Source organism: Phalacrocorax aristotelis, chromosome 1 (genome assembly GCF_949628215.1).
Source record: "Phalacrocorax aristotelis chromosome 1, bGulAri2.1, whole genome shotgun sequence".
In the NCBI taxonomy this organism is placed as follows: Eukaryota; Metazoa; Chordata; class Aves; order Suliformes; family Phalacrocoracidae; genus Phalacrocorax; species Phalacrocorax aristotelis.
In genome coordinates, this window is record NC_134276.1 from 202,423,455 (window position 1) to 202,449,019 (window position 25,565).

The window sequence follows — 25,565 nt, forward strand, 5'->3', positions numbered from 1 at the left end:
ATTTTGAGGCTTTCTGGTACAGAGTCTGTGGCTGATAACCCCTCCCAAAATGGACACTATTATTAATGAAGCTGAAGGAATATTCCTCCTCTGTCTCTAGCAAGGTCAGGGTTTGGTGATGTTTTGAAGCATGAAAATTGATATCCCAAATATAGTTTTAGATACACATGTGTGAAAGTTGTAATTAACCATACAAATGCCTATTTAATTTTAAACCTTTTAAATAGTGGGTGCTGTAGCCTAATTCTGTGATCTGTGGGCAACTGCATCCGTTTATTAGTTTCAACTCTCCTGGCTTTTCTGTCTCTTTATCAAGGTATACTATATGATTAAAATAGGAGCAGCTAAAGCTTTCTCATATGTTACTCATTATTTCACATCCCCCTCTACATGCTCACATTTATCTGTAAATTAGGAGAGCTCCTCCTATTTCAAAATATTCCCAAATAAAAGTATTTAAATTCTTTTGTTGCTCTTTTCTCAACGCTTTGAATTTCTATCATATCTGCTTTTGCTCACTTCATGTCAGAAAGTACGACAGATTAAAATATTCCAACAATTCATGAAACAACATGCCTTTACTAGAACCACCTGCTTCAATTTTTCATGCTTTTTCCCCAGAAGTGCACACTGAGCAAGCTGCAGCGAGTCTAAATTTCCTTCCTGGCTAGCTGGGGTTAACTGGAAGAAGAAAATCCTGTCAAATAATTTTTCATTACTTCTTAAGGTGGACTAACCATATTTCTTCTATGCAGATTTTACACTGTTTCAGGTTATATAATCATCCAGCTTGATTAGATAACAAATAATGAGTTCTGCAAATGGTTCATCTGTGCTCTCCAGACATCCTTTCTAAATAGTTAACCTAAGTCCTGGGCAAATCTTTTGACATCCGGCTATTGATGTTATCTTATTCTGAAAGGAGAACGTTTGGAAGCTCTTCCCCTCTTTGCATCTTTTAACCAGATTGCTTGCCATTTGAAAAAGCTGTATAGGCACATCTCAAAAATTGCAAAGTATAATTGACTCTGCAGTAGAAAACAGGTAAAAGTACAGTTTCTGCCTGTACAGATCCTCATATGTGGTAGTATCTAATGTCGCAGTAATTAGCGTCTGTTTACACTCTTTTGAAGATGACCTGTCCCCTTCCCAGGGGTCTATAAACCTCAGAATCTTTCACCTAAGACATTGTGCTGGCATATGAAAAACCATGAACCGTATTTCTAGCCAATATCACTGGGAAACTACAAGCATACCTCTCATTTCTTGATATTTATCTCTATTGCAAACACATGTAAAACAGATTTTAAGCATAAGTAAGAATTTCTTCAGCCATTTAACTAGTCTTCTCTCAACAGGGAATTTTCTACTCTGCCAGCTAAATGAATGTTACAGCACTCACACATGAATAAAAACCACAAAATGAAGAAAACTACATATTCCTAACACCCTAGAAGCAATGTTATTTCAAGCTATGATAGCATATAAAAGTGCATCTTCTACTCACTACAGAAAAAAAGATCAAAAAAGTCACATTTGCTTTAATTGTTAATTAATCTGTACTTACCTGAAGACTATTTTTTTCCACTCAAGAAGACAAAAGGCAAGACACACATTTCTTAAAGAGTTTACAGCTGTTATACATGAGAAATTTATAAGCAGACAAATAACAGAAAGCATATTTACAGATTACTTTTAAAATATTCCTAACTTTGTGTCCACTATAAATTTTAGCAGGTGTGATATAACAGAGGAGATCTCAAGCGTGGAGTTTGCTGCTTAACCACCTTATTTAGTCCAAGAAACTCCAAAAGATTATTCAGAGCATTTAAGCAAAGAGTCTAACTTTCTCTATTGAGGGAAGTTAGGATTTTAACTTTATGTATCTAGTTTAGTTCCCTGTACTAGACTTTGTGAATAATGATCTATTACACTAGGTGGTAAAACTCAATTAATTGGAAACAATCTTCAAGAAGATTGGATGAATGATCATGAAATCTCACCTGTATTTTGTGCAGGTAGAGTTTTGATGTGAAGGATCTGGTGGATTAAGTGTGATTCTTGGCGAGACCTGAGCGGATAGCAAAAATCCCGAAGCTAGGATAATGAGTGCTACAGCAGTACCTAAAAATACAAATAAAGAACAATGTGATACTTTTCTCCAGAGTACATGAAATAATTCTCTATTGAACTGAGCTACGCTTGGGAAAGCAAGGTGCCCCATTACTATGCATACAGCATTTGCTAAAGAGTTGTGATGAGAACCTAAGAAAAACCCTTTGCTACATCCACATCTTGAATTAGGTCGGATGTTAAAGTCAAGTGCATCAGGTTTAATGGCCAGATATTAGATTAACAGGTTGAGACTTTTATTTTTAATATGTGGAACTGAAGACTGCATGAATGAACGGATATATTCTTTTTGGTATTGAAAATAATGCTGTAAAGGTAAAATTTAACAGTGACTTTGAAATCACCATAGTTCTTCCCACTCTCACACCCAGACTTGCAGGCTTTCCTGTAAAATAGAAAATAGCATCAGCTTTTTCATTGACTCTGATTCCCTTTGTGAAACAAGAGAAAATTGATTTTTCATAAAAACACCACCAAAAAGCCCTACCAGAATTTCTGATCTTGTTTCAAAGAGCACACATAATATCAGCTAGAAAAAGCCCCCTTTCACCTATTTGCTCATATACCCCCAAGAAATTCCTTGTGCATAAGATGGGCGAAATGACAAGAGGGAAGATGGCAAAAAAGATACATGCTTTGTGTAACAGGCTGTTACTAGAACATAACCCATGATTCTCCCACCTTATTTCTCACACGCACACACACAACACGCTGTATCATTTTAATGAAAATTTATATACTTCACTACTCATGATACTACTGCAACTATCCCAAACTCAGACATCTTTACATCTTGCCACTCGATGAGGCATCGAGTTCTATGTTGTATAAAATACCCTGTATAACTACTTATATACTCACTATTTATGTGGCATGTTTTATTTGAGATACCACATATAACTTGTATAGCCTGATCTAAAAATACAAAACTAGTAATAATGTTATTTGTGAGTTAGTTACTAATGATCTAATAACATTATCCTTGCCATACAGAAACAGGCTGACAAACCACCGAAGCACATCCCAGTTGGAAGGCAGCATACACTCAAAAGTGTGCAGTGATATAGCTTATGGGTTGAGGGCAAATGAAGGACACAGCATTCAATTTCAAATCCTCCTCATCATCCCTCTACTCTGTAAGTTAGAAGCATGTAAGTAATTTTCTCAGAAATGCATCTGCACATACCTTTAGAAATGCCACTACATTAAAAACCTTAACATGTCACTCTGGTAATCTTTAAGAAATTACACATTATCTGGTTTTTATTTGGGGGTTTTGCGTTTTTTGGTGGGCAGAGGGCAGAGGGGATGTTTTGGCAGTTTCAGGCATGGGTTTGATGGTGCTTTTAAAGAGAAAAGCAAGAGTTTCCCAGTAGGCAAATCCACCAAGTTTGTGAAAAACTTTTTCTGAGATATAAATAATATCTTAAGTACCAAGATCTTTGTCATAAAATTATTCACGAATATGTCTGTGCAACAGCCATGGCTAATAGGTGTGAATATGCATGAACTGGAAAGGACTGGACCACACATTTACCTGAACTGAGGCAACTAAGACCTTGAACTCAAACACAAACTATATGTGGAGAAAGCACCTACCCACCATAAAATGTGATTTCAGTTTATACTTGGCTTTCTACTGCTATGGCTAGTAGGTACGCTAATAATACCAGTTTTCTGAGCAGGCTGGAAATCACAGAATGGTAGGGGTTGGAAGGGACCTCTGGAGATCATCTTGTCCAACCCCACTGCTTGAGCAGGCACACCCAGAGCAGGGGGCACAGGACACGTCCAGGTGGGGTGTGAATGTCTCCAGGGAAGGAGACCCCACAGCCTCCCTGGGCAGCCTGTGCCACTGCTCTGCCACCCTCACAGGAAAGATGTTTTTTCTCATGTTGAGCTGGAACTTCTTGTGTTCCAACTTGTGCCCATTGCCCCTTGTCCTGTCATTGGGCACTACTGAAAAGAGCCTAGTCCCATCATCCTGACACCCATCCTTTAGATATTTATAAGCATTGATAAGATCCCCTCTCAGTATTCTTTTCTCCAGGCTGAACAAACCCAGGTCTCTCAGCCTTTCCTCATAAGGGAGATGGCTTCAGTCCCCTGATCATGTTTGTAGCTCTCTGCTGGACTCTCTCCAGTAGTTCCCTGTCTTTCTTGAACTCTCCTTTTTATGCAGCCCAGGATACCATCGGCTGCCTTGGCCACAAGGGCACATTGCTGGCTCATGATCAACCTGCTGTCCACCAGCACTCCCAGGTCCTTCTCAGCGGAGCATGCTTCCAGTAGTTCAGCCCCCAACTTGTACTGGTACATGGGGTTGTTCCTCCCCAGGTGCAGGACCTTGCACTTGCTTTTGTTGATTTTCATCAAGTTCCCCTCAGCCCAGCTCTCCAGCCTGTCCAGGTCTCGTTGGATGGTAGCACAGCCTTCTGGTGTATCAGCCACTCCTCCCAGTTTTGTATCATTAGCAAACTTGCTGAGGTTACACTCTGTCCCTTTGCCCAGGTCACTGATGAATATGTTGAACAGGACTGGACCCAGCACAGACCCCTGGGAAACACCACTAGTTACGGGCCTCTAACAAGACTCTGCCCCATTGATCACGGCCCTTTGAGCTCTGTTGTTGAGCCAGTTCTCCATCCACCTCAGTGTCTTCTCATCTAATCCACACTTCCCAAGCTTACCTACGAGAATGTTACGGGAGACAGTGTCAAAAGCCTTGCTGAAGTCGAGCTAAACAACATCCACTGCTCTCCCTTCATCAACCCAGCCACTCACACCATCGTAGAAGGCTATCAGGTTGGTCAAGTATGATCTTCCCTTGGTGAATCCATGCTGACTACTTCTGATGACCTCCTTTTCCTCTGCATGCCTGGAGACAACCTCCAGAATGAACTGTTCCATCACCTTTCTGGGGCTGGAGGTGAGGCTGACTGGCCTATAGTTTCCTAGGTCCTCCTTCTCCCCCTTTTTGAAGACCAGAGTGACATTGGCTACCCTGCAGTCCTTCTGCACCTCTCCTATTGCACTAGATTTACTGTACTTTCAAAATGCCACAATCCAGACAGCAAATATCTTTAGACAGGGCCTATAATCTTATTTATATTAATTCTAAATATGCTTTGTCTGTCTTTTTAAGTTAACCAAATACACTAACACTTCCAGTACCTCTGCAAATGTCTTATTTTTTTGGAAAGGTACTGAATATGTAAACTTAGTGAATGAAGCCTGTTACATATTTTCATTCTGTGGCAAGTTTGTCTATGATGAACAAAAACATACAATTACAGTACGTATTAGCTGACATGAAAAATAAAGGAAGTATCCTGAAGGTATTTCAGGTCCTCTCTGTTACAAAAAGAGATACAAATTGTCCAATGCCCAAATACCACCATGCTTTCAAATTGACAGTTTCTGAAAGGGAAAAAGGAAAACACAAACAAAATGGATACTGTCCTTGTCAAAATTCCTGCATGCTTCCCAATTAACGGCTTTGAAGAAATAAATTAACTGAAGAAAAAGAACAAAAGAAAGATACAGAAATGATGCCAAGATATAAAAAGAATGTGAAACTAAGAAGAATCAGGAACTGTAGAGAAAACTAAAAAGGTGTGACTTATTGTCTTTTTTTTTTTTTGCGCATGAGTTTACTATAATTTTCCTAATGCTTCTGGGTCTATCCAAAAGCCTCAGTTTTTCAAAAGTTGCTAGTATTTGGAAGTTATAAAGACACATTAAATTAGACTTAAAATAGTTCTTTCACAAAGGTTTTCAAAAGCAGGAAAAGTTGTACGAGTTTACAAAATTAAAATACAGTATGTTGGCTTTTAATCAAAATATTAATGTTACTATCTCTCTCTACTGATTATTCTTGTAGGTTTCCAACTAACAACCGTCAAATCAGTTAATCTTAAAAAAAAAACCACCCAACCCACACCCTTGCAGCAGCAAGCAAAGGTAGTTTGTCCTCATTCTATGTAATGGGAGACTGGGGCATACCTGGCTTCTCCACAGATCACTGAAGCAGCCAGTAATAACTCAGTGTGAAAGTCAATGTCCTTAGAAACGCCAACTAAAGCAGAGCAGTAAAATGTAAGTTTACCCCATGAGAAAACTCAACATGGAAAACAGATCCATCAGCAGATTTAGTAATTATCATTTTAGTAAACAGCCCTCTTGCTAAGGAAAACACATCGTGTCCACCACTACCTCAATCAAAGTGTCAAACATTGCATAAAAAAGTTCTAAATAGTACAGAGAGATAACATACTATTTAATTACTGTCATTATTTGTATCTTCCTTAAGGAGGAACTGTGTGATAAAGAGCACATGAAGCAATGCACCAGGGATCAAGGGATGCTGCAGACCGGCAACTGACCACAGAAGAACCAAGGATATTTTCACCAAACAATTACTATGTGTCCGAAAATCATAAACAAATAACTCTTAACTGTATTATTCTCCTTCATTAATTCTATGTCTTATTTCTACATCCTCCTTTGTTCTATGCTTTGTAAGAGACACTTATTTCTACATTTTGAATGTATAACCTTTGAATATGTTAATAGGAGCTGGAAAGTGAAGAGTTCTGTGATTGTATGACAAGTCTATATGGGAATCTCACCTACACAGCTGGGTCCGGATAAGCAATAAACTCCTGAGGGGCTGGCCAGACATACGAGGTATGGAGGCCAAAAATATAAACATATAAGTCCTCCTCTCCAATAGAGTATAAAGGAGAGGCAGCATCCCAGAACCAGAAGTACCAGTGCAGTGAGAGGAGAGATCCACTTTGCAGAAAGGCAAGAAAACAGACAAGTACCACAGGGGAAAAAAGGGTATTGAGCATAGGGAGTAGTACAGAACTGGGTGTTTCCCCTCTGAAAGACTTAGTGCTGGCTGAAGGCATAGAAAAACTTACAGGTGAGACATATTTTAACTGATCTGGAGGTAGACTGTGACAATAGTAGTGATTTGATATTTTTGTTCATTTTTTTAAGACATGAGGAATGTGCTTTCCCAATCTCCTCTGCCATGACCACATTTCTGAACTTGGATTGTGAAAACCACTTCAGGTTTCTTGACTCCAAATCAAAATGGTAACACTCCAAATACACATTTAGTATGACTTGGAAATATCAAATTGCCTCCAAGCTGCATGTTTTAATTTACAGATTTGGGTAACTGTGTATCAAACCAGATGAGACACTGCGTCATCACTGTTCTGCCTATATAAATGCATTCGAATACTGCGAGTGTAGATTAAGTCCCACCCTTTGGGAACTGCAGAGGGCCAGCAACTTGGCAGGTGGTCCCCCATTCTGCTGTGTTGCATTAACTAGAAGCTTGGATCCCTGACAGCGACAACAGAACAAAATATGGAGACATTAAACCTTCCCAGCTAAACACTTGTGAACATTATTTCAAGAGGAGCAGGAACTCTTTCTCTCTTCCAAGCCCTATTCTTGGAAATGTCTGAACCTTTCAGACGTTCAGCCAGAGGCAGGTATCAGTCGCAGATCACTTCAGCCAGAATGAGCACGTAACGTGGGAGCAAGCAGGGACTTCCTGGGTAAATGGCAGGACGTGGCTGAGCATAGGCAAGACTGCTCGCTCTGCCTTTTCCTGCTTCCAAGAGATGGCTATGCGATGAGTTACAATGAATGTTTGGAGAAAATGCACAAATCCAGAATTCTGTCTTTAAGTATCTCATAGAGGAGATGAATTAAAATCACATTAGAGTAGCTAAGGTGTTTACTGTATTGTATTTGAGGTAACTATGCAAGGAACCACATTAGTTTTTAAAAAGTGCTGAAATGGGTATGTGCTATACTGCTTTCTCCAGTAGTTCTTGATGTTCTGTTCACACTAATGAGCTGGAAATTACATATCACATATACACACATGAGATTTAAAAACTAACCAGCTCTGAAGATCAAAGCATTTGATTCCTTACACTGAAAAAAAAGCATGAAAAGCTAAATGAAGATATTGTCAAGCATGGCTTGAAGGTGAAACTGCACCTGAAAAAATAACATACTAAACCTCTAGTTTTTAAATTAGCCTTTAGCTGTGGTACTATTCCACTAGTCTTGAAAAGCTATATGATTTTAGGGAGAAGACGAGGTCAACACTGTTATTTTAAAGAGGACTACTGTGATAAAATTCGCACTTGAAATTTTATTTTTGTTCTATTAATAATTATAAGAAATATACAATACACTAATAAAGCACTCACCTGTTAAGCTACCAAGTGTAAGTTTCCGGCGACCCATTCTTTCAACAAGCCAGACTCCCACAAGAGTAAAAATGAAGTTTATAAATGCTGTCAGTGCAGCCAGCCAGATTGCGAGCCTGTCGTCTTCAACTCCTGACATCTGCAAAATGGTAGCACTGTAGTACCTGTGAGTGGAGGGAGAGACAAATACAAACACTGTTGATTTCAACTTGGCTCATGTTAAGAGTTTCTGATTTTAAATTGAAAAAGATCATAACAAATATCAAGCGTGGTTTCCAACATAATGCAGCCACAGACTGACATCCAATTACCCTGGGAAATCAGGCACAAGCAAGGCATAACTTGCGCTTGACTGAAATTTTGACTGGAAGACATCAAGAGACAAACTGCTATTCCCTTGGCTGTTTATATTTTCAATGGTCAATCACATTCAGCTAGAAATGGGGTCTGCATTTTTAATTTAAATAAATCTGGCTTTCACATCCAGCAGTTGCTTTGTGCTCTTTTTTTCTGCCAAAACATGCAGGATTTTAGCACTCTGTGTACTGTCTAGGGAAAAATAGCTCAAAAATCAAATATATTTTCACTCCCACTAAAGGTCATACAGAACTAATCTATGGCATCCAACACATTGCAAGTGACACTTGCAACCTCCTGGTTTTAGGTTTTGCAGTCTTATTTCACTGCCACTGAAGCACTCAAAACCTTCTCTATCATATTACTTTTGTCTTAACCAGAATACGATTGCTTTGAAATGCCTTAGCATCACGTTGCAGGGATGTGAATACACACCCAACAGAAGGATTTGACAGAAGTTTCCACTCTAAAACGAATCAAACTGTTCCACACAAATGGTAACTAAATAAATCAACTGAGCAAAATGAAAAGGGAAGAAATAAAGGAAGCCTTCTACCATTTTTCACAGAGATCAGCTGAACACAGATATTGTGCCTATGTTCTCAGGGAGAGCTAAATAAACCTTCAAAAAAACATGAGTAGTTTTGTTCATGCTGCAGAAGCACTTTTCATCTTGTTCTATTAATTTGTGCTGACTGAAATACTGAATACCCAAGCTCTGGGTCTACAGGCTTGCACACAGTAATAACCATCAAAAATGTCAAAGCTCACTTTCCCCCCTACACCCAGTCAAAATGCAGCTTGCTTTAAATGTCCCCTTCTTGTCTCAATGCCCAGATGCATCATCCTCAGAAATTTTAGTGGTCCACACTCTTCTAAGCATAAACCACTTTTTATTTCAAATCCATAATCCATGATGGAAAATACCCTCAGCTGACTACTTGCAAAAGTGCTCAAGCCATTTAAGACACTACCAGCCATAAATGATTCCTTCCTCAGCTCCTTTTCCCCACCATACAGCCATTTGAGGCCATGCCTATACAACCAACTCATGGTGCAGCAAGAGAGGACCTCCAGGGTGAAACTGTTGGTACTGGGGACCCAGTATCTACATGCACATGGGTTTTGTGCCTGGCTCCATGGTCTGCCTGCCTGTTAGCGACTGCAGTGCCTCATCCAGGTTTGTTTTGTCTGAGAGCGCTGCATGCTTTGAGATCCCGGCAAGGGTGCAAATCTCAGAAGATGAAGATTCATGAAGGATAGGTATCATCTGAATTAAAACACTAATTTTAAACTGTCCTTACTTCTTAAGGCTCTCTAAATTAAACTGCTAACCGCCTGTTAAAACTTGTATCATACTGCACTGTTCTAGTCACCAAAATAATCCAAACAGTCTCTGGTCCCCCAATGCACCTTTGTTTTTCTTCTTAAGGGTAGGAAAATAACAATAAATGTCAAGTCTTGGCCTGCTGACACCTACTATGAAACTCCTATTTACTTCCACCAGACAAGGCTTCAGGAAGCCACGTTTAACTCCACACATCTAAATCTTCTCAGAATCCAGTTCTACTGGGAAGTCAGAAATTGCCAGCTGTCAGCAGCAATGTATAGCGTACTGATCCTATATGGTTAAAAAAGCAAAGAATAAAGAATCACATAAAAGCACGTAGATGTCTACTGCCTGATATATACAAACAGGCACCTTCTGCCCCTGACATGCCTTCTGGTAGCTCATTGCACTCACTGGTTATATATTCTCAAGTAGATGGTCACTGCTTCTCCATAAATAAACAACATATTTATTTCTGGGGGAAACAAACCAGGGAAATTCAGATTCTGCAAATCTAAACACCATGCTACCAAAGCCTGGGTGCTGGGCAATGTTGTTCCTGTTCATTATGGCATAGCAATCTCATTTCAAAAATTTAAAAGAACCCTTGCACAGACTATCATAACTACTAAATATATTTGCTTATGTTTAGCTATTTTAGTATGCCCATTTTTTATACCAACCTGTGCAGCCCTAACTGTCTATTAATGTAACAAGACGACAGGTCTTTCTAATTTCTTTCTGACAAGGAAAAAGTCCATGAGGCAGGAAAAGGTCAAGTTGTGATATTATACAACCACAGTGAATACTGCAGCTCCTAGAGGGAATGCAATTTCAGCGACAAAGTTATGCAGTCCTAGCTTATTTTTTAAAATGAAAAGAAAATTAGAAAAGCACATGTGTATCCTCAGAACTTTTAAGAACATACTGCATCTTAGAAAGCAAATAAATACAGATAATTATGAAGCCACACAAGGTAATTGAGTCAGGTATATACAGAAAGATTTTAATACTGGTCATTTCCAAGGATGTCAAAATTATGAAGTTGTTCTATCAAGAGTTGCTGTATATTAAAAAAAAACCCTGAAACATTTCCACATTCAAGAGTCCTCAGAATGATCCTTTGTCTATATACTGAAAATGCATACTACTGGAGGAAATTAAGCACCCCCAAACACTTTCCTCCCTCTTCTCCTTTAAAGAGTCAGTATTTTGTTAAAGCAACAACATCCAATGTTTAAAGAAAAGGAGAATTTCCCCCCTTCAAGCAGCAGGTCTTACAGAAATTCCAGAAGCATCAGGGCTCCCAGGTTAGCTCATTTAGCAGCAGAGAAGCAGCCCACCATGCCAGGCTTTGTAGCTCTCAATCAAAAAAAAAAAAAAAAAAAAAAGACTGCCAGTAAGCTGCCATCACAGCTTTGATTGCCCCCGTCTTTCAAAAGGGGCTGCACCAGCCCTTCTGTTATATCAAGTCTACTCCAACAAAGTTTCTGTCTAAGGATGTCAGTCTTTTTGGACAAAATTTGTAATTTTTGTAAAATTAATGCATAAATCTAAGTAACTCAGAAATACCCTTCCACATCTTGAAAACATTTACATTTTTGCTTTTAAGAAAACAGAGTACTCTGGCACTGCTTCACAAGGGTTTAACATTTTCTAGCACAATACTTTGGAAATCACTGTCCAACTACTCAGTCCAAGAAAATCAGTCCCTAGAGATAACAAAACCCTCTATCTTTTTGTCCTGGTTTCAGCTGGGATAGAGTTAAATTTCTTCGTGGTAGCTAGGATGGGGCTATGCTTTGGATTTTTGCTGGAAACCGTGGTGATAATGTGGAGATGTTTTAGTTGTTGCTAAGTAGCACTTACACTGGTCAAGGACTTTTTCAGCTCCCCGTGCTCTGCCGGGTGCACAAGGAGCTGGGAGGGGACACGGCTGGGACAGTCAAACCAAACTGACCAAAGGGATATTCCATACCATATGACGTCATGCTCAGTATATAAAGCTGGGGAAGAAGAAGGAAGGGGGGACATTTTGGAGTAATGGCGTTTGTCTCTCCCAAGTAACCGTTACGCGTGATGGAGCCCTCCTTTCCTGGAGATGGCTGAACACCTGCCTGCCCATGGGAAGGAGTGAATGAATTCCTTGTTTTGCTTTGCTTCTGTGTGCGGCTTTGCTTTACCTATTAGACTGTCTTTATCTCAACCCATGAGTTGCCTCACTTCTACTCTTCCGATTCTCTCCCCCGTCCCACCAGGGGTGAGTGAGCGAGCGGCTGCGTGGTGCTTGGTTGCTGACTGGGGCTAAACCACAACACTTTTTTTTCTCAACTCAACTTAAATAAAACTTAAATAAGTGGCAAGTAGTGCAATAGCCAAGAAGCAAATGATTAAATATTGAAGAAAATCCCAAATGTTGGCAATTTCAACAGATTTACATGCTCTTTTTCCGCAACTGTGCACGAACAAAGATCCTCTCCTTTTGCTCTATCAGTTTAATGTATTTTACAATCATTGGACTAAGGCAGACAAAAGTATTCGTAACAAAACACGCTCCACACTCACAAAATTGCATTTCATTTACACCTTCAACCTGTTTCTTTGATTCTTTAGGAATTACTGAAGCTATTCCCATTACGTTTGAGGATTTCCAGCATGGGAACTGCATTAAGTGTGTCCAGGCTAGGCCAGGTGTGCAGCATTACCTGGACAAAGTACTGAGGGCACTGCAGCTTCCCCAGCCCCATGCAGCAGGGCTATCACACCAAGGGAAGCCCAGTCACAACATCCTCCTGCCTATAGCCCCGACTAGAGTGACTTGTGCTGCCAAGCATAAGGCAAAGCACAGTTATATTAAAAACAGCAACATATTACAGCCCACATAGACATGGAACATAGAGTCTTGTCCCCCAGCTGACTTTTGAAGTGGTGAAAGGTTCAGGTGAGAGGCAGCAAGTCCATATTTTCAGGTATGGACACTTGTAAGCTGGCCATGGTGCCATCTATCAAGCCAGGCAGCTGCGTTAGTATGAGACTATGCCAACACCAGCTGGGAAGCTGGACCATTTAGACAGACACAATCTTGTAAAAAAAGTCTGAGGGACTAATGCTAATTCAAATTTCACATTGATTCGAACAAAAGTGAGCCTTACAACTTAAAAGTTCTTCTGATTTGTTTCAAATCAGAAACAAATTTGTTGCTAACTATCCCACATCCCTGTAAATACAGTTATAACATTCTCCAGGATAGCTTGTTGTTCTGACACACGCTTTGAATGTATTTGTACATTACAATAACAATGAGGAAAGCAGGTTCCTCAAAATTGAGGAAAGCCATCCTTCACATTTCACCTTTGGGTGATAAAAGACCACAGTGGTTTTACATCTTGCTAAGCTGAACAGCAAGAGCCCAACAAATGGCATTGCCATGGTGTGGAATACAGAACCTCTGCAGCAATACAACGCTTGCCAGTGGCTGGCTTAGCTTGCTGCATCCTGCTCGCTGCAGGAGGAGGGGTTGGGGAAAGACTCATGCTCCTCCACACAGGTCCTGAATGATCCCACCTACTCTAAGGCCTGATGTGAATTTGCACAATATACTTTTGCTGAGAACTGAAAATGAATTTGTGTAACAGGACTATTAACTCTTTAATCCCGCAGATGTACACACCTTCCTCTTTAGTCTTTTGTTTGCAGCTTGAACACAACAATCTTATTGTGCCTGGCATTTCTGAAGATTCGGAAGTGCTAAAGAAACAGGAAGCACAAGCCAGGAAACTCCCATGGGTATTACCACTGCTGCAAAGAGGCCAGACACATCGAGTAACTGCCGTTTGCTGAAAGATGAACTATATAAACCTGAGAACACCTTCTAGAGCAAAGCAGGCTTGTAGACAGAGCAAGCTTGCATCTGTCTGTCCCACCCATTTACACCTGTTATGAAAGGGATTTAATGAAGAAAACTTTAAGCTGACACTTTCATCACTAATGGCCCACACAATTACAATGGCTTCACCAATACATTAAACTGTGGCAACCCATCTGTGTAGATGAACTCCCAGAAACAACAGGAGAAAGCAAAAGCAGCATATGGGAAATTAGATGCCAAAGTACTGGAAACGAAAACAAGATAAGAAGAAGTTGATACATCTGGAGGGAGCCAGGCTTGGAGGATCTCCGACAGGAGGGATGCTATGGCCCTGCTAAGCACCGTAGGAAGCCCAGGGAAGGGCAAGAGGTACATTAGCAAGGTGCTGTAGAAGCAGCAAAGTAAAAACATTCCTTGGATAGGTTTGTTTGACGCAAGTATTGCAGAGCAATATAGCAGCATTTGATGATATAACTGGAGTGTCAGGTAATGTGGTTCAACTTCCCAGCTTCATGTTCCGCACACCACAGTGATAAGGGAGATGCGGCGGTTTCCACTCACAGAGGTTGCGTTCAGGGCAACCACAGACACCAGTATGGAGACCTTGGCAGTTACTGAAAACCTGCTGTGCCCTTGCCTACATCTCTAATCACATCTGCCAAATCTCTTATCTTGCTTTTTAAACCCCATTTTTAAACCCCCTGCTTGAGCAGATGGATTGGACCAGATGACCTCTAGAGGTCCCTTCCAAACTCAACCAGCCTGTGATTCTGTGAAACACAAATTTGATCACCTCCTTTCTGAACTCCTATAATATAAATTGGTAATATTAATATCAACAGTAGCACTGATATTATGAAATATCTGAGCACAAATCTACTTTTCAATGAGAGTGCCTTTGCCAGACAAAACTTTGTTTGAATCTCCATTAGCTATGGATAATGAAAGTGGACAGTCACAGCAAGGATAAGATCTAACCTTATCTTTGACATTAGACATATAATAAAGTTGATCACAAAACCTGTAAAAATCCATTTCATCACTATGATTTGGCATCAGTCCCAGGACTATCACATTAGTCAGTTTACAGACTTTAGATACCTTACAAAATTAAAACCTTAAAACATCAACTGTTAAATTGAAAAAGGGAGTATCAGACAACATTAGCCACCCTCTGAAAGCCCGTACAGTGACAGACGGGGCAAACCTGTTCAGCCAAACTAGTTCTGTCAGGTCTTGTACAATCCCCTCAGAATCTCTGCTCTACTCTGATCCAACTTAATTGTAAGCTTTTTAGTAATCTTTTCACTTGCTTTTGAAAATTATACAGACAGCCTCTTGCTTGAAATTGCATAACTTGATGGCTTTCGCCTTTAGCATGTATACCACCTTCCTTCAATTCATATTTTGAAAATGTACCTCATGACCTATTCTTGTGCACTACTGCAGACTGGCAGCACCCAAACCAAACCGACTAGCTTGTCTCAAAGTTCTGCTCTGCGCAGTACTGTTACAGCACCAGTCCCTGCTGCAGGACGTGCTTCTGCTCCCTAAAATAGTAACAGTTTCTAGGGTTCAAAAATATTAGTAAACCTGTTTTCACCTTATGCATTTAAAAATCACAGAGAATGTGAACAATAACACTTACACAAGAAAATATTGTATCTTTAAATATATATTACTCCATGTACAATTATATACACATGCCCTTTATGGCTAATACCACTAATAGCATTCTGTTAAATGCAATGCATCTTGTTTTACTTCATGTGATGAATCGTTTCAGCAGGGCAGCAGGGGACATTTTGTCACATCTGCTGTTATCTTCCAAACGATACTTAACAATAAATTTAATCAGTTATAAGATGCTGCTGTTTGTGCATGTCAGTGGCATCTCTCGTGGCACAGCTGAGACATGCCTATACAAACAAAAAGTCCTTTATCATTTATCCACAGGACATCAGTGAGACCCTTCCAGCTCATTAGCTCCAATGACAACTGGACTTCAGCTATCAAACAGGACCACTGCATATATGTACCTTTATTTTCAGATTAAGAAGGCAAAATATCTAAGGTATCTAAAATACCTAGATCCTGAAAACTTAGTGAAGCAGACTCTGCTGCTTTATAGGACTCCAGTTTAAGACCAACAGTTGAATATTCTCTCCCACACTTCCACTTTTGAAGTCCTGAGGAGCTCTCTGAGGAAAAGGTTGCTTGTATAATCTCAAAGTCTATACTGGATTTTTCAAAAAGAGTACCTGGGAGGCAACCTGGGGGAGTGCCACTGTACGCTTACCTACTGTAATTATACCTTCAAATTCCCTGTTTAGCAGTAAAGATGCATTGCGTTGTAAATGCTTTCGGCACAAATTGAAATGACATGTGAATGTCACTTACTACAATCAGTATATTTTGATAATAAAACCCCTCAGCATTTGGTACTGTTTGGCAGATAATTTTTTACATCCAGTATGTTCTCTGACTCACCACACGTTATCCACGTGCAAGGCACATGAAAAAGTTTTAAGGATTACCATTTAATTGTGTTAATATAACTTTGGATTTTTTTTAGTGTCCAAATAAACTAAATTCTATAGCTATTAAGCGAAGTAAGGGTACCAGTGTTTGACAGGGATTAAAAATATTTTTAAAGGCTTAACATCAGCAAGATACACAAAGGAATTTGCTTCCATAATTTAATGGGATACTGTCACAGAGCTGTTGGGTCATTTGAAAATACTCTTGCAGTATCTGCTGTGAGATTGGAGAAAAATTCCTTTTTGGGGTTTGTTTGGGGTTTTTTTGCTTATTCACTCTGCACCAGATACATGTCTGCATGCAGCCAGAGTGCTTTTCATGCTCAGTCATTTCACCCATTTATGTGGGTCCTTCACAGGCCTCAACTGAAACTCCTGGAGGGAAACTGTTTTCTTCTTCATAACAGAAAAAGATAAACTACAAGAAGGATTTAGAACTATTATTCAAAAGAAAAAAAATAAAGCAGAAAAACAATACGAAATGCAAATGTAAGTCTGTAACAGGCAAAGTGCTCTGTAAATTCAAGGACAGAACTCTACAGTGAAATCCACTGAAGAAGCAGGTTGAATTTAACTGGAGAGTTAAACTGAAGAGTAACAAGCAGAGCTGGAAATTAAATGAAAGCACTGGGTGAAACAAAGTCTTGACCCTCTTCCTCTTCCCGATGCAGTTTCCGGCACAGAACAAATAGGCGGGACTCCGTAACACCTACAAGTTTCGTATTGCAACAAAAAGCAAAATAACGTCAACTTTTCCACCTTGGCTTCACTGTCTGCACTCAATATATAAGCATCTAACTCTTCAACAAAGCCTTTATGAAAGAGAACCACCACCATCATCCCTATTTTATAAATGGAGACCACTGAGGCTTTTGGGAAGAGGAGGAAGACGTGGGACTATTTGCAGTTATCCACCAGTACTACTACCTGCAGCAGAATAATGACACTCCAGAGTCTCTCTGCAGATAAGTGCTCTCTGCAAATTAGTAAGTATAAAAGCAGGGAAAGAAAATCCCCCAGGTGTTTCACAAAATATATCTCATTCAATTATTCATTTATTCTGACAAGTTCAGTTTAATTTAAATTATGTTTAATATTCCAGAGTATTCTAATGCTGGAAAGCACTAATGCCTGCCACAAGCTGTCTGGGATCCTAAAAAACCAAATCAGTCCTCATTAAAATCAATAGACTAGCTAAATGTACATAGTATTAAAAAAAAATCTCAAGAAAGCCCCTTTGTTTAAGCGAAGCTCAGAGGCAAACAAAGGGACTATATACACTATATTCTCACTATAAGAGCCCGAGGTTAGCAAGCTGAGAGTAAGGGGTCTTGAAAGGTAATGAAAGAAAAATTAGACAGGCTTTCTTTTGAACCTAGTTCATGGACACTTTCTCAAAAAAAAGCAAACTTCTGTGCTAAATATTTATTTCTCTTTTGGGAAAAAATGTACTACTACTAATTTTTGCTTATGAATAATAAAAAGATAACCACAATTCAACTCCAACTTTTCATCCATGGTTTAGCATCTGAATGGAATCATGCTAAATGTCCCAAACTTCCCTTCCAGACTGGCAGAAGGAAAATCATATGCTAATAACTGCACTATAAAGTGTTTAATAAAACAGTAATTTCACTGTTCTTTAAAGCATCTGATCTTGCAGTCATTTTTCTGTTAAGAAAAAAAAGAGGAATTTTGCATTCACGGCAAGAAAAAGTGTTATTTTGTTCACATGGCACTTCTTTTCAGATAGTACATTTTCAAAATATTGCACCTCTAGTTCTTTATTCACTCCAGCAGGGTGGGTTTCCCCACATACACTCTGTGGAGCTTTATGTAGGCCAGCTCTTAGTAACCCCATTGTTGGAGATTCCTGAGGAAACCATTAGACATTTTATTAGACAGCACTGAAACAAGTGCCTAAAGGTACCATACTGTCACCTACCACTGGAGTATCTGAGTTTTGTTTATATTTTTCCTAATTACAAACATATGACAAGTACATATGTATTTAGAATAATAATGTCAATATATACAAATGGGAACTACTTAAATATGTCTGTTTAAAAATAGCCCTTTCCATGGCCGAGATACATGACTTAATCCTGAGAGCATTAGCCACACTGTTCCCCTTAGCAACAAATTCATTAATATACATACATGGATGTTCTTGTAGGAGGACGTAAGCATTGCACAACTACTTGGGAGAACGCAGATAGTTCAGGGTGATTAAACAGGTCTAATAGCTCACAAATGATATCTGTAACATTTTCTGCCAATTCTTCAAAGACCATGGTACTGTATACACCAGAGATGGTACTGCATCCATGCAGTGAAGACAGGTAGTCTGTACCGACAAGCTGTAGAATACACATTAAATACATGAACCTTACAGCCACAAAGCTCAAAGCCCTAATTTGGCCTTTGATGCCATAATGAAATACAACACGATCTTTACAGATGTGACCACATTACTGCCCATTTGCTCTGCTACTGAGTCCTGATTTCTGCTCTCTTAGCCCCATGGTGGTCTGAGCCACCATGCTCGGACCAGCTCCTGCCCCTTTTCCTCCACCCCAGAAGCTCTGTCAGGCTCCTGCTCTCTTACTACTCTATCATTTCACTCCTTGCACAGAGTAACTTATTTCTGATATCTTCTCATTTCTGAATGCTTCATCTTTCACTCCTGCTAGTCACTTAACTTTTTAAAAATGTAATTTAAACCCCACCCCAAAAAAAAAAAACCAAACAAACCCAACCCCCTCCCCTTCACTCCTCCAATTCATATATTTTCAAGTAAGGGGTATCTTATGAAAGCTCAGCACCTAAGCACAGGAGACCAGATTTCAAAAGAAGAATACTTCCCTTCCATGAAACCACACTTCATTATTTTTAAAATGAGTAGGTTCACTTACAGAAAACTTACCATTAAAAACCTAAAAGTTTACAGAGTTTTAAATGTTCATACAAAACCAGAAACAAGATTTTCGTAAATCTCCCAAATCTGTAACAACCTTACTAAAAACTCAGTTTTCCATATACAGAACTTTATTTCCATACTGCAATCATACAAATTATCAAAATAATTTGTCTATGGCATATAAAAACTAGTTAATATTCCAGTGACACTACAAGTATTAATTCATATGTGAAATCTTATTAATATTCTATCCTTTTCAATTTTAATTAGATGTTGCATTAATAATGTTTATCTTGCGCAGTTTAGCATTTTTAGAGCTCAACCCATGAACATGATTGTAATTCTTGCTAAGAAACCATGAAATTGGTCTAAAATTATGAATAGAACACTATGGTATCTTCTGATCACCAAGAAAAACTTACCAGGAACATAATAAAGCCTTTGTAGCTATCCAGCTATAGATTTGTTTACTTTAAGATACTGATTGTCCTTCTAATGCAGATTTCCTAAGAACTTTTAAATCGGAGTCTTGCCATTTGTAGAAATCTATCATTAATTGCAGTACCAAGCCGCCTTTCTTAGGTTGCTGAACTACAAGCCAGTGTCAATTTTAAAACCACGGAAGCCCAAAACTGCCCTTCAGCTTCCTTCCTACTAGCCCCAATGCCACAAGTATCAAAGCCAAGTGGCCAGAGACAACGCTGCTCTTAAGAACAGAGCGGCTAGGCAGTTCAAAACCAACAGAAGTCTTCTACTGTCTTAAAGGCTTTGTGGTTTCCTTGGATTAGGTTTCGAATAGTTGAACAAAACATCCCTGTCCCTCCGGAAGAACAAGTGTCAGGCCAATGGGCCGCACTTCTGGAAAGGCAAGAGGATGCACAAGGGAAAAAACTAATCTAACCAGATGTTAGGCTACTGAGATGACTGACTGTCAAGGGATTCCAGCAATTAAAAGAAAAGGAAACAGAAAAAGGTATAACCAAGAGCAGAATATATTGCTGGGGACATAGGGCTGGACAAAGGACAGCAGAAATGAGAAAGTCAACAGTTAATGACTCAATGAGGAAAAACTCATCTGCAAGGTAAGTGAGGTTGGCAAAGGCCCTGGCACGTGGTGCAGGATGGCATCAAAGGCAGTGCCCAAGCATACAGCAACACAGCCAGTGCTGTGTCATGGAAGGCTCTAGCATCACTATATCATTAGGGATGACCCTAATACATTGACCCAATGATGGTAGAAGCCTACTTTAAGAATGTTGCAGTAAATATACATTTTCTTCTCATTCTGAATTAGCCTATTACAGGAACAGACACACACACAAAAATAAAATCTGTTGGAATCAATCCCACATTCATTCAGGGAAAACTCCATGATGAGCAATGAGGAATAACAGCATGCATATGTGCAGATGAGTACACCATAGCTGCAGTCACTACTGGGCACAATGCCCTTAGTAGTAACAATTTTAAGCATATGTTCTATGTAAGAAAAACAAAAAAGTAGTTCTGGGAACTAACTGGCACAGAAGTCTTCCCTGGGCTCAAATGCACAGATGAACCCATATTATCAACAGCCATTTCAGGACTGTGTAAAAAACAAACCCAAAAGAGTAATTCTGAAGTGACACCATCTGAGCTCATTATTCGTGGTGGCAGATGAGATCCTTTTTTGGAGTAGTGGTTTGGCACAAATATCCTAAGCTGACAACCTCAACTGACCATTTTAAATCTGCATTCAGGAATTTATATTTTGAGATGTTTCTGGCACCAAATACCAAGAAATGGCAACAGTTCAGTGTCTTTCAAATTCATGACACTCACTTGTGGTGCTTTAATTGAGACTTCTAAATCCAATCTCTGGTTTTATTATTCATACATTCAAATATTACCCTTGCAATGTATTTCAGACATACACTGCACATAGACTAGATCCCGACAGACTTGTATTTTCTCCTTCCTTAGAAAACAAAATTAATTGCACAGCAAACTTAAATGCGTGCAGTGAGAATATTAATTTGGCAGTGTCTGCTTCTATTACACACAGTCTTTTCTGTTGTCTTTCGTCCCATCTGTTCCAGCCGAGAAAGGAAAAAATCATGGTAGACCCAAAAAATTCCTTAGAGCAATATCACCAATGTACACAGATTTTTTTCCCTTTCATGTTCAGGATGCGTAAAACCATAGAATTAATGTTAACATAGCATATAAATGACAATCAGAAAACCAAAGGGTTTGATTTCTGATGTTTGAATGATTAATCTATCTGAATGCAGCATTGAGCTGCTGCTTTTGAAATTTCCTCTTCACTTTCAACAGTAAAAATTGCTTTAACAGGCTAGTCCTTGGCCTCTCACTAGAAAGTGATCTGCAAGCATCCCAAGTATGCTTTTCTGCTTTTCTGCCAATAAACAAAGCATCAGTCTCAAGTTCTGATGGTCTAACCTGAGATTCTCAAGTTAGACCTCTTCCTACCCATATTGTTTTGCTCTGTGCCGAGTATGCTTTGTGAAGATGCCCTGCTTACAGCAGAGGTGAGAAGAACTGGATTCTTATTCCCAGTCCAAGAAGTTTAATACAAAATGTAACACTATCAGCTGGAAAGACCCAGAACAAGCTTTCAGTACCAAATCTAGAGAATCACTTGCACAAGCTGAGCCCCTTTCAGCAAGCGTGCCTCACCTGGTGCACTTGGGTGCCCGAATCACCAAGTCCTACTTCACTTTAAAGCAACCCTTCCGACTTCTTTTGAGAAAGGCCTACCCTAGGTTAGACCTCACTCTAGGAGGAGATGCATGGCTGAAAATGCAAGAGGAGACAGGTATCACCCACCTCTAGAGGGAGGTATTTCTCCCCGTCAGGTCCTAGAGCATGGCTTGCTGGTCCTCTGGTCTAGCCACTGACCTTTGCGAATTCCCTTCACAGACACCCCAGCCCACTTGTGTTCTGTGTGAAGACCTCAGGAATTTTACCCAAGGAAATTGAATTTACACATTCCTCCATGGATTTAGCTCTTAGCTTTTACTTTCTTAATTGTTGTGTGTGCAACTATGTTTCACCATTGCCCTGAAGTTGTGACTCCCACACCAGCTGCCATTCATAAATGCTAAGTAGAATTATCATTACTCTTCGGATGCAATGAGGAAGTTAAAGCAGCTACGAAATAGACCCCTAGCAGAGGAATCCAATATGTTTCTAATGTACTGTGAAAAATAAAACTGCACTTAGAAAAGCACTGAATGGCTATTTTGGGAATGTATGTTTCAACATAGCCTGCACAAGGAAAGCAAAGCAATGTGTTGTGAATGTGCTACCTATTGAAAAGGACAAACACATTGCTCTTTTCTTCAATGCAAAATGTAGCAATTAAGCCACATCAATATTAGTAGAGCTATATAAAGCACTGTGAAAACTAATGTAAGAAAGAGTTAAAGGCTAATGTAATAAAGAGATTCTTTACAGTGCAGAATAGTAGCCTTTTAATCTATGAACCATATGCTAGGCAACAGATTTGTTTGATAATCTCTAGAGCATGTTATACACTATATACTTCTATTTGACAGGCAAATTTTGTTCTAAATGTATACAGACAACTTTTAAAATGTTCTTATATATGGCTTAGCCACATAGGAGAGCACTTACTGTTTATACAGTGTATACAGTTCAGTGTTAAGCATGCATGCCATCATTAACTGCTGTTATGTATAATATTTACAAATACTTTGAATTAAAAGTTCAGTGAAGCGGCTAGAAAACGCATACAAAACAAAGTTTAAGATAAAATTGCATGAAAATTTCTAACATGAAGTTAATAAATAGCTGAAAAGATTCTATGCTAGATATTTTTAAGAGTCCCTTTCGAAACTACATTTTAACTTCTCTCTGAAATAATCACTGCTACTTGGGAACACCTAGCAGAGGAGAGATACAGTACGGTCTTTGTGTTTAACTGCTTCAAACAAATACCTTCCACGACAGCTCTCTGTTCTCCTGTGTTGCCTCTGGGTAAAGATCACTTTCATGTTTATCATTTCCTTGTTGCAACTAATTAAGCTGCCAAGTTTTAAATCCCTGACAGCTTATACTATTCAGACCAATTATTCTATGTGCAAGGACAGCTCAACTACATACAATTTATATTCTCTGTCCTTCAGAGTTCATTATGTGAACCCAAGGCCGAGATCAAAAAATCAAAATTTTAATCCCAGTTCTACGCCTTTGCAACCTTGGAGATGTCATTTCATTCCTTCATATTTGTTCCTCCTCTGCAAAAGCTTTTTAAACATATTTTCCACACTTCTCATGAGAAGATTCGTATGTGGATAGTACTTGAAAGCAACTGGAAAAGAGAAAGGAAACAAAGGTAGGTGTTGATCCGTTCCCCTAATGCTCACCAGAAGTACCCCATGGAGGTCTGTGTCATAGCTTAGGAATATGCTGGACAGCACCAGTGATCTTGAAAAGGGGGAGGTGAAGAGTGAGGTTGTTTTTCAGGGCAATGAAAATGAAATCTGGATCTTTCTCTTAAATTGTTAAGAAGCTAAAATTGTCTTTCGCTTCCTTTCAGAGTCCAACAAGAAAGTGCTGTCAAGCTCATCTTCCACTCCAAAGAGGAGCCTCTTCTGCAAAGAATGAATGACGGACTGGCTGTTTTGAAGATAACATGCAACAATCCTCAACAAAACTTTAGCACTGAAGTGCTCAAGTGATGAGTACTTGAAAAACGCATCAAAAGGCTACGCTAGCAACATCAGCACTAAGCCCTGCACATGGCAAACACTAATCACAAAAGCAAAGTCAAGAAAAACTAAGCTATTCTTTTTTAATTAAAAAAACTGAAAGAATATATGAGGAAGAAAAATCACATTTTTAAATTGTGTATTAATTCCACAATTTAATGGAAAAATTCATCTAATCATAACCTCAATACAGAATTTATTTTATATCCATCAATGTACTATCCTACTGGAAATCAATATAAGGTACCAAACAGCAACACCTTGGGTTATACAATTCTCAGCCAGTTACAAAACAAGGGGACTCAGTGGGAGTTACGCAGAATATACTGCTGTAAGAAAGATTTATTAAACATACATTAGTATGATGACAGGCCCTTGGGATTCTCCATCGTACTTCTGCTCCACCATATCAGGTGTATATTTACAACAATAACAAGACTTAACTGTGCTGAAAATGAAAACTTTCAAATGCAGGTAGCCTGCTGCATATTATTGTAGGAAGTTATCTTCTTTGCGCTCTAATGTGATTTCAAACACGAAAGATCTGATTTCTGACAGTACCAAACCAGGTGAGAGTCCTGAACACGCCCACAGTGAAAGGCATAAAGTGTACGAGAAGAGGCTGAGCGAGGTGGGTTTGTAGAGTCTGGAAAACGCTACAGGTATTTTCCACAGCCTAAGCAGGGCTCCTAACGGGGCCAGTCTCAGTCACACAGCGAAAGGACAAGAAGCAATTGTCAAAACTGCAAGAAGTTAAATTGCAACTGAAAATAAGGGGAAAAAGCTCTTCACCATGAGAATGATTAAGCATCACAACAGGTTGCCCAGGGAGTCTGTATCCATCCTTAAGAGATTTTAAAATCTTGGCTGAATAAAACCCTGAGCAACCCAATCTAATTTTGAAGGTAGCTCTGCCTGGAACAGCAAGGTGAACCAAATGATCTCTAGATGTTCTTCCCAATTGACATTACTCACTACAAGTTAACTCAATAGCTAAAGGCTGCTCAGTCATCGTCACAATCGGGCATTTAAGACATGCAAAGACCATTTCTAACTTTCTTGAGATTCATCTAGAAGAAAGGATGAGAACGAAACTTCTAAATCAATCCTGTGCTATTTCAGGAAACCACAATGCACTTCATAAAATCAGTTAAGCTCCATCTTACATTACGCTCCATAACCACCCTCTTTCAGGATTTAGGAACCGCCTTCTGATGTTGAGCCCCTATTTATTACCAGTGGCAATGAATCCTAACTTTGTTTCAAGTTTATTAGCAAAACGAAGCCTTTGGCACTACGGTCTATAACAAGAATAATAAATAAGGCAAGATTAATTAGTCTTTCCAGTACAGTACCTCTTCTCACAACCTTCTGTCATATCATCTTTGCTTAGACCTTTACTCATCTTACGGTTCTTGAGCAATGCCAGCTCTTCT

At 39.3% G+C, this 25,565-nt stretch overlaps 1 protein-coding gene across 1 annotated transcript in view; it reads right to left on the reverse strand.

Moving 5' to 3' along the window:
• The window catches only part of SLC2A13 (solute carrier family 2 member 13), a 164,300-nt gene that overhangs the window by 37,425 nt on the left and 101,310 nt on the right, over window positions 1-25,565 (reverse strand). The window contains exons 5-6 of the mRNA XM_075081344.1: window positions 8,379-8,542; window positions 2,004-2,124 (exon numbers count right to left, since the gene is read on the reverse strand). Coding sequence (XP_074937445.1) covers window positions 2,004-2,124; window positions 8,379-8,542 — 285 coding nt within the window. The remainder of the gene's footprint in view (window positions 1-2,003; window positions 2,125-8,378; window positions 8,543-25,565) is intronic.